The sequence below is a fragment of the Lactuca saligna genome, chromosome 2 (assembly GCF_052625555.1).
Source record: "Lactuca saligna cultivar CGN05327 chromosome 2, ASM5262555v1, whole genome shotgun sequence".
NCBI lineage: Eukaryota > Viridiplantae > Streptophyta > Magnoliopsida > Asterales > Asteraceae > Lactuca > Lactuca saligna.
The window spans coordinates 189,741,783-189,752,498 of NC_136418.1; the positions used below are offsets into that span (position 1 = coordinate 189,741,783).

Below are 10,716 nucleotides of genomic sequence, written 5' to 3' on the forward strand. Positions count from 1 at the left end.
TGTTAAAGACTAAACTTGATATTTCTGAAATCATAGTAACCATTTACATTGTTTTCATTTAACAATACAAGAAGTACCAAAGTTTTTTAAAGCTTATATTTTAAATTTAAAATTTTTCCAAGTTATTCAATTTTTTATGTAAAATATTAACGAGTCTTTTATATTTTGAAACGTAAAAATAAAAATCATTTTGTATTCTATAAGTTCTAAAGTTTATTTGTCACTTTGTTTTTATTCTTATTAAAATATTAATTTGTATACCAATAACTATGATCGCATTTGTTATTATATAAAGTAAAAAAAAATTATAATAAAAAAATTAAAATATGCCGAAAATCTTTATATAAAATAAAAAATCAATTTATAAAATAATATTGATTTAATATTTTTAGTTAGGTGAAGTAAAATAATATTGATTTAGTTATTTTTAGTTATTGATTATTTTTAATTAAGGTAATTATTAATTCATATATAGATTTGATTTGTAATTTAAGAAAAGATAAAAAATGAAAAAAATGACAAATGAAAAAAAAAAAATTATTCAAAAATATCAAAAAATAACATGTGTCCAAATTAATGTAAAAGTGACAAGTGGCAAAAAAAAAAAACCTTTATTTATTAGAAATGATTAAAAAAAAAAACTTCGGTTTCAAGTCTCTTAGTATGTTAATCTTTAGAGAAAATTATGTTTATGAAAATAGTGGAAATTTAAGTTGGAATGCTATTAAACTAATTGTGAAACCAATGTATTATATATATATATATATATATATATATATATATATATATATATATATATATATATATATATATATATATATATATATATATCAAAATATTTGAAAATTTTGAATTTATAAAAAAAAACAATGTATTATTATAATAAAAATGTTTTTTATCTTTTAAATTTAAATAAATAAAAAAAAACTAATAAACTTTAATTTTAAAAATTTTAAATTTAAATAAATAAAAGAAACTAATAAAATTTAATTTTAAAAATTTTAAAAGTAAATTTATTAATGAAATTTATATCAATTTACTACTAATTATTATATTAAAATATTATATATAATTTAATTAAAAGAACACACATAAAATAAAATGACATATGAAATTTGTATCAATTTATTACTAATTATTATATTAAAAGATTATATATAATTTAATTAAAAGAACACATATAAAATAAATAAAATGACATATGTAAAAAGATTTTGTTGGTGTTCCGCGCTATCTCAACTCCTAGTTCTAGTAGTACAAGCTCGAATCTGAGGGAAGGGGGCCTTACTACTTATGTAGAGGTGCACCTAACCCGCTAAATATTATATATAATTTAATTAAAAGAACACACATAAAATAAATAAAATGACATACGTAAAAAGATTTTGTTGGTGTTCCGCGCTATCTCAACTCCTAGTTCTAGTAGTACAAGCTCGAATCTGAGGAAGAGGGCCTTACTACTTATGTAGAGGTGCACCTAACCCACTCATCAATCATGTTCAGCTGACTTGCACTGATAGACCCCTATTGTATTGGAATTAGGCGTCCATCTTTGAGAAATTAATTTAAAATAACCATAAAATGATAATAAATAAAAAGACATATATAGAAAAATTAATTTAAAATAACCATAAAATAATTATATTTAATATGTAAAAAAAATTAAAAAAAAAAAAAAAACCCTTAATTTATTAGGATGATAAATATACAAACACTATAAACACATCACGTATTTGAACGTGAATGTCACGAAAATATACAAACACTATAAACACACAACGTATTTGCTTGCGTTCTACACAACAGAACCTCCACGCTTTTGGTTCTTGGCCTATGGCCAATTGCCCTCTATAGATTGGACAACATGATTTTGCCTTTTTGCGACTAATTTGATGAAGTAAACCACAAAGTAAATCAGGTACTTGTTTATTACTGGTCTACGCCAATCGGAAAAATACAAACCAGAACTAAGATTTAACCGTGTAATACAAAACGACCTCTGGGAAGAGATCAAATGTATACAAAACAGTAAAACACATCTTTACATTAAAAAGCAAACTCAAAACCAACATTTTTTATTCCACACCAACACCATCATACTAAACAGTAACACTCAAACCTCTCTCCCACTTCCACTCTTCTTCTTACTGCCGGGGGCATTACTGGACAACCCTTCATCCGTCACTGCAAATACACACAAACACAAAACACTTTAATTTGCAATTCGAATTCGATTTTCCGAGATGATGATGATCATGACATATACTTACCATAAGACGTTCCAAGAGATCCCTGTGGCACATTCCCTTTCCCACCAAACCACGACCCCATTGCGCCTATCAACCTATCTGCCACACCTTTATCCGCAGTGATCACATCGCCGGAATGTTCATGTTCTTCCCGACGATCAGTCCCTAATCGTTCTCGGACTTCAGCAGATTCCGTCACTCTATCTATTGGTCTATCCTCTCCCGATTTCTTCTCGCTCTCGCCATTGTTTCCCCTGTGGAAAGCATGCGTTATAACATCCGACAACGCCTTATCTTCGTCCCCAGGTTTCAACGTCTCTACCAAATATTCCTTCACCGACACCCCCTTATCGGCTTCCCTCCCTTTCTCCATCGTCCTACTCCCTGAACTCGTATCAGATCCTCTCTGAACTTGCGGTTGCCCTGTTCCAGATACACTCCCTTGCACTTTTGACATCATTGCACTCCCAGCATCCACCACTTTCTCATAAACCGGTGCCAATGTCCCTGTCAATGTGTCGGTAATCTTATGCGTGTAATCTGTTGCAGCGCCCGAACTTTTTCCGGTTTCATGTTGCCCGGTACTTGGGGTTTGGCTGGAATACCCAAGTTTGGAGGTGATAACGTCTGCAGCTTTATCGGCTATGGCTGAAGCAGAGGATGATATTTTCTCGACGTAGCTGCTGCTCCGGCTTGATGGGTTTCCGGTGACGGTGTCACGTGGTAGATTTTCAGGGTGGTTATGATTTAAGGTTTTCGGCTCAAAATCGGAACTAGAATCGTGTTCATCGCGGATACCCATTTTGCCAAGAGAATGTTGGATCTGCGAGAGTTGTGCTTCCTTGCCACCTTTAATCACAAATACATAAACACGAAAACTGTCATATTGAAATTGAAAGGCTTTTACATTGAAATATACTATACGCTTTACGACTTGTACCTGTATGTGTAGGATCAGCGACTTTGGTCTGATAGTTTGAAGGAGCTGAACCCTTTGGGCCATTGGGATCTTCCACCATCCCTGTAGATTTCCCAATTCTACCCCTCAATCCTTCCTGATTCACGCCCTGCCCTGACCCACGGTTGCCAAATTGGTCAGCTACATGTCTTGATCCTGTAACAGCTCCCACAAGTCAAAGGGTTAGAAGTCGAAGTTCAAAGCATATCAAATAGTACTTCATGCTTTCCGGGTTGTACCATATGGTGTTGGGTTGGGGGCAAATGGGTGTTCCTCCATTCCAGTTGGTGGTCCAATTTTACCCCTCCATTTTTCTGGATTTACTTCTTGACTATGTCCTGTGTAACGATCCTCAGCCATCACTGATGGCCTTTCCAAATTACCCCTGGGTTGTGCCAAAATTGCATCAGGACCACCCAGGCCAACTCTAGCTGAATCATAGACTGCATGCAAATTCAAAAATCGACGCTTTAATTATGTACCTGTGTCTTTGTCGTACAGCTATAATCATGAAATGGATTCAAGAACAAACAAGACTTACTAGGTGCGCCATGGACTTCAGCGTCTTTCTCCATTTCATCATCATCGTCATCCTCTTCATCCTGGTGATCATGATGCTGATCAGAGTCCCCATGACCATGTCCATGCTTTGTGATCGTGTTCTTTAACTTTTTGGCCTTTTCTTTAACTTTCTTGATCACGGATTTCTTCTCGCCATGATGCTCTTCATTGTAATCATGACCTTCAACAACATAAAAACACATCATCTTGAAACCCATACCATATATCGTGAGTTAATTAACTTACAGAGAGCAATGGATCGGATGGTTGTTACCAGAATGATGGCCGCCGGTGGCGGTGGCGGTAGCGGTGAGAGGGTCTTGGTCATCGTAGTGACGGCCATGAGTGTGCTGCAACTGTGACTCCATTTGCTGCTAAGACTTTAAATGTTTTGAAGATGATCAAGAATAGATCATAGATCATATTATATATAGATGGGGATTTCGTTATGGCAGAAATAAAATGGCAGACGCATTAGGTGTGTGACACGTGTTAGGAAATAGACGCGTGGCATGTTTCTTGGTGTTGACGTGGCTTCTCACCGAATATATTGGTCATATGCTCTTTCATTGCCGGTGAACTGCCGGGCCTGCTTTTTCGGGGAATCACATTGAATTCAAGTGGATTGGGAATTTATAAGACTGAAATAGACAGAAAAATTGCTTTCAAATAGAAAATTTTCTTCTATATTATTACTTTTTAAAATATATATGGCCTTTTTGAAAACATATTTTTAATGTAAGTGATATATTTAAGCTCATTTACTCGTTTATGAAAATAATATTTTGTTTTTTAATTTATATAATAATGTTATCTTTTTTACAACCACTTATCTTTTTAATACGAGATAGGGATTATGTGTATTAAGGGCTTAACAAGCCTTCACTTCCTGTAAACATAAAACATAAAAAGGGGTGATGTTCACATATACTTAAACATAACTGTTGAGTTGTTAATTTCCTTTAACAGATAAAGGAAAAGGTTCAGACAATACATATGCAAAAAATATATAAGTGGTGAAATTGTTTGTCCATATGTAAATGTTACGATGGTTATTAGACATTTTCAATCGTTCGACCTAAAGATTAAATTGTTATTATATATATATATATATATATATATATATATATATATATATATATATATATATATATATATATATTATTATTTAGTTTTTTTTATGTTTGGGCTTTGGAGCACAACAAAAATATTAGAGTAAATTACGCGAATAGTCCCTGTGGTTTAGTGTAAATTACACGCTTGATCCCTAACTTATTTTTCTAACTCGGATTGTCCTCAACTTTTAATTATGTAACCCGCCACGTCCCTATTCTCACATTCCGTCAATTGTTTCCGTTAGACACCCCACGTGCCTTGCACGTTGGGGGTATAAAAGTCTTTTCACATATCCAATGTTATACCGCCAAGAAAAAAAAGGACGTATCGTTGATCAACATGATCAGACACAAGCTTCACAGACAAAACCTTTGAAAACCCTTGATCGAAAGAACCCTACATTTGAAAACGACGATGACGCCTTGGAGGATACGTGCTACCATGGACGAGATTGACGTTGCTCGTAGATATGGTAAGTGTTTACTCCCTCAATCAGTTAGTAACTTAAAAAGAAAAATGTGACTAACTAATCTTTCCGTGAATATACAGCCGGACATCCGACGATATTCTCTGTCCGATTACACCATGGTGGACAGTTTACAAAGTTCCCTGGAAGAAAGTACATCAAAGGCAAGCAAAATTATGTTGATTTACTAGACATTGACACCTTTTCCATTCACGACATTGACGAGATGATGGAGGAACTTGGGCATATTGATTCAGACGAAACACTACTCTATTATCATTTCCTGAGACCATTTGGCGATTTGGATTTTGGGTTATTTGCTTTGGGTCAGGATGTTCATCATCTGGGTACGTATGTTGCTAACCATAAGGTAATAGATGTATATATTGAGCATGGGAAAACAAATTTACATACTTATTATATGTCCCCCAACCCTAGTAAGGTTAAAATTGTTGAAATTAAAGAGCCACCAGCTTGCTCCAAACAGTTGTTCTTGGAGTGGAATGACTCTCCAATTGAGCATGAGAGTGTTCCAGACCTAACAGAAGTTGAGAATGATAGTCATTTTGACAAAGAACCATCTTTGGTCGACCATATTGAATTTGAAATGAATGTAGAGAATGAGGATGCTTATGATGGTAATGGACACAACAATGGTAGTGGAAATGATGAGTTTGATGATGATAGTGAGAGTGAAGATAGTGATTTTTTTATTGATGAGGACAATCTCATACACGATGTTGATGTGGATATGAAAGATTTCCATATGAACATTGACAAGGATGTAGAATGGGTTGGAGGTTCTTCTGAAAGTAATGTACCTGAAGATACACAACAAGGTGACTTAGAAGTGATCAACACAGAGGTTTTGTTGTCTGGGTCTTCATCAGATGAGGCAAATGATGGTAAGCGAAGGAAAACTATTAGGGCCATACATAGGGCTTATGAAAATGATGCAACTTTGGTTAGTGAGCCCTTCTACATTTTTCAAACTTTCAGTTCATCTAAGGACTTTAAGACACAAGTGAAACTACATTCCATAAGGACAAGAAGGGAAATACAATTAGAGAAAAATGATAAGAATAGGGTTAGGTTTGTGTGTAAGGGCACTATACCAAATCTTGCTACTAATGAAGAAGAGAAATGCCCATGGGTTATATATTGTAGTAAGTGGAAGCGTGACATAGATTGGATGGTTAAGACATACACGAAGGAGCATCGATGTCTACAAACAAGGAAAGTCAAAGCATGTGCCTATAAGTTCCTTTCAGAGCATATAGTACAAGTTCTTGATACAAACCCAAAGATTCCTATTAGGGCTTTACGAGAGCAACTCCAACGTGAGTACCAGATGGACATTTCGCATATGAAAACTTTTAGGGCAAAGCAGCAAGCTTTAAAGCATGTTCAAGTAGATTATGCCAGCCAATACAGGTTGTTAAGGGATTATGTTTTAGAGGTACAAGCACGTAACCCAGATACTACGGTTAAAATTGATGTTGAAAGTGAAGCGAATCCAACTGTTGAGACAAGAACATTCAGGCGTATCTATGTTTGCATTGGAGCTTTGAAGCGAGGTTTTGCAGCGGGAAGAAGGGACTTTCTTGGACTTGATGGAGCCTTCGTGAAAGGTCCATATCCAGGCCAAGTTTTGTCTGCTGTGGTAAGATCTTCTTATTTCTTTTTGTATTGTATGTTCTTTATTTTAAGTAGTGTTAACTGACCAATATTTTCTGGTAATTTATGTTTCTTATCAAAGGCATTGGATGGTAATAATGGGATATATCCTTTAGCCTATGTTGTGGTTGAATCAGAAACATTGAATTCTTGGACTTAGTTTTTAAGTAATTTGGGTGATGACTTAGGTTTGGGAACAAATTCCAATTTCACGTTTATGAGTGACAGGCAAAAGGTATTGGAACCTATCCAAACTAGGTTTTATAGTTTTATACTATTGATGCAGTTATACTAACATACAAACATGTTACTATTGCTAGGGTTTGTTGCCTGCGATTGCAACACTATTTCCATGTGCAGAGCATCGCTATTGTCTTCGTCACATACACAACAACATGAAAAAGAACCGGAGGGGAAAGGTGTTCAAGGATCTTCTTTGGGAATGTGCCACGACCTCTAATGTACAACACTTTCATCAAGCAATGGAAAAACTAAAGAAGCTTAACAATGATGCTTATGAGTGGCTGAAACAAATACCTCCTCAAAGTTGGGCTCGCTCCCACTTTACTGGTATAATGACTTTCGATCTCTACTTAATAATTTTAAAAGAAGGTAAATTGAATACTGACATAGAATTTGTTTATGTTCAGGGAGAGCACATTGTGATGCTCTAACTAATAACCTGTGTGAAACATTCAACAGCAAGATAGAAGATGGTCGTGATGCACCAATTATTAACTGCATTGAGTTCATCAGAGAATACATTATGAAGAAGATAGTCAAAGTTGACAAGGAAATTCAGAAAGTTGTAGGTCCTTTGACTCCTACAGCTACAACAATATTGGATAACATAAAGAGTAAGGCAGAACAGTATGTTGCAACATTTTGTGGTGCTGGAAAATATCAAGTTGCTGGACCATGGCAAGATCAGTGTATTGTGGATGTAGGTCAACAAAGTTGTACGTGCAAAAGGTGGGAATTAACAGGAATATCGTGCAAACATGGTGTGGCTGCTATTTGGGACATGGGGAGGAATGACAAAGATGTGGGAATCCCAGAATCATTTGTGCATGCATGTTACTGGTTATCAAGCTGGAAAGAGATGTATTCTTTTAAGGTTAGTCCAATCAATGGAAGGTCCATGTGGGAGAAGTCAGCTATACCAACAACTCTGTTGCCTCCAAAACATCGTGTTCCCATAGGAAGACCAAAGAAGAAGAGAACAATATCAATTGTGGAAAAGGAGGACTTTGTTAGAGGAAACACAGCATCAAGGGCCCATAGATCAGTAACATGTACGAAGTGTAACAATGTTGGTCACAATGCAAGAACCTGCAAAGGGCAAAGACCAATTGTTGGTGGGGGTGGTGGACAATCACAAGTAAAAGGAAAAGGGAATGGGAAGGCAACCGCTTGATGGTTTGTAATAGGGCTAGTCTTTTGTTACTTTAAATATGAATGGATTGTGTTATGTTGCTGCTTGTAATAGGGCTAATATTTTGGTACATTATTTATGAATAGTTTGTAATAGGGGCAGTATTTTGATACTTGTTTTAGCCAATATGTTGGCACTTTTGGATGAACTAGTTTGTCACCCTCATTGCCCAGTAATAGTTTGGTACTAATTAATGGAATGTTTTCTTCTTATGATACACCATTGGGTAGATAATAATTTGGTTTATATTGATTTTTACATTTATATTTTCCATAATAGTTTGGTACTAAATTAGATTGTTATATTCTTCTTATGATGTCACCCTTATTGCCCTGTTATAGTTTGGTACTAATTAATGGTCAATATGTTGCTTATACATCACTTTAAAACATAATCAATACAACACTGCTACAACCATTACAGTACATTTGCATTACAATACATAGACAACCTAACCAATACATAACACCATTTTCATTGATCTTAAAAATCTTAACCATCTGCATTACAATACATAGACAACTTAACCATTACAGAAAAGGATACCTTCACATTCACTGCTACAACCTAACCATTACAGATAATGATACCATCACATACATTGCTACAACCTAACCATTACAGAAGACTTTACCATTACAATAACAACTCATCCCCACCTTACAACTTGTAAACCAGTATCACTAAGAACAATACCCAACTAATAAATAAACATATTTTCAAGAAAAGATTTTCATTTTTCAGCTTCTTGTTCAACCTCACAAGCCAGGAGATTGTCAATCTGTCACCATGATCCTTTTCATCATCATCTACCCAGGCAATAAATCCTTTACGTGGTTCCTGTCAATTTCAAAAGCCACGGTTACAATACCTATAATCGCATACAGTGATATCCCCATCTAGGGTTACGATTACAAAATTCTCAACTACAACATACCTTAATTGGACATGCGTAAAAGGGTCTTCCTGGATTATTGTTAGTAGTTGAAGTTTGAATTACAGCAGCACGCCCACAATCGCATTGAACCATCCTTGATTTGAAGGAGATTAGGTGTAACCGCTTCAAACGATGGAGGATTGAAAGAAACTCTAAATTAGGTTCGATCCTGGTGAAAAATTAGTATTTGAAGATCGTTGGAAATGTGAAAAGACTTTTATACCCCCAACATGCAAGGCACGTGGGGTGTCTAACGGAAACAATTGACGGAATGTGAGAATAGGGACTAGGCGGGTTACATAATTAAAAGTTGAGGATAGTCCGAGTTAGAAAAATAAGTTAGGGACCAAGCTTGTAATTTACACTAAACCATAGGGACCATTCGCGTAATTTACTCAAAGTATTAAAATACAGCCAGATTGCCCAGATAATCAATACTTCAACCCGTTTTGATGATTCATTTAAATTCAAATGTTTGCTCTTTAAGCTTCCCAAGCCCAGCAATAAAAAAATTCCGCATGGTAATAAATTAAAGAGTTTTCAGCAGCCCAAAATTGTGAAAAATGGGTAGTCTGGCCCCTATTGGCAAATCATAATTTTTCTTTTTATAGAAATTAAATATCGTGGTAGTTTCTTCCTATTTATTATCATATTCAAATGATAACAATTATATCAAAATATAATTAACATTATGACATTTGTCACAATTTCACATGGATAAAATTATAAATAGAAAGAATTACAATGACGAATCTAGAACAAAATATCACATGGTTCCCAAATTAAGTGAAATCGATAAAAAAATCAACAACACATGTGGGGGATCGGGTCAGGTCGGGTCGTGTATGATTTGATGAATTATAACAGAAAAACGGACCAGGCACCAACGATTAAAAATTTTAAAAAAACGACTTAAATATAATTGAAAAAACTGAACGATTTAATGGAAAACTAAATGATTATTAGTACATTGATACTTTATTGTTTTATCAAAACTATATATTATACTTAACTATATATATATATATATATATATATATATATATATATGTATATATATATATATATATATATGTATATATATATATATATATATATATATATATATATATATATATATATATATATATTTAAAAACATAATTGTCTCTTATAACTTTTTTTTTCTCCTTTTAAAACGGTTTTCAAGACATTAAAAAAAAACAAAGTCAAGGTAGGTCAATTACTTTTTTTAAGGAAGTTCCTAATTTTTTTGGTATACATATTATAAATGAAATTGAAATTTTAGGTGGGTCTTAGGATCTAAATTCTTCTTTAT

The 10,716-nt window shown here is 34.2% G+C and overlaps 1 protein-coding gene across 1 annotated transcript; it reads right to left on the bottom strand.

Moving 5' to 3' along the window:
• Nucleotides 1-1,898: 1,898 nt before the first annotated feature.
• On the bottom strand, nt 1,899-4,194 carry LOC145028589 (low-temperature-induced 65 kDa protein-like). Its single transcript, XM_078977282.1, has 6 exons — nt 4,043-4,194; nt 3,749-3,949; nt 3,447-3,650; nt 3,190-3,363; nt 2,271-3,098; nt 1,899-2,184 (listed from the first exon to the last, which is right to left on the bottom strand). Exons 1-6 carry the CDS (start codon nt 4,134-4,136, stop codon nt 2,114-2,116), a joined length of 1,572 nt encoding a protein of 523 aa, XP_078833408.1. The 5' UTR covers nt 4,137-4,194; the 3' UTR covers nt 1,899-2,113.
• Nucleotides 4,195-10,716: the final 6,522 nt, after the last annotated feature.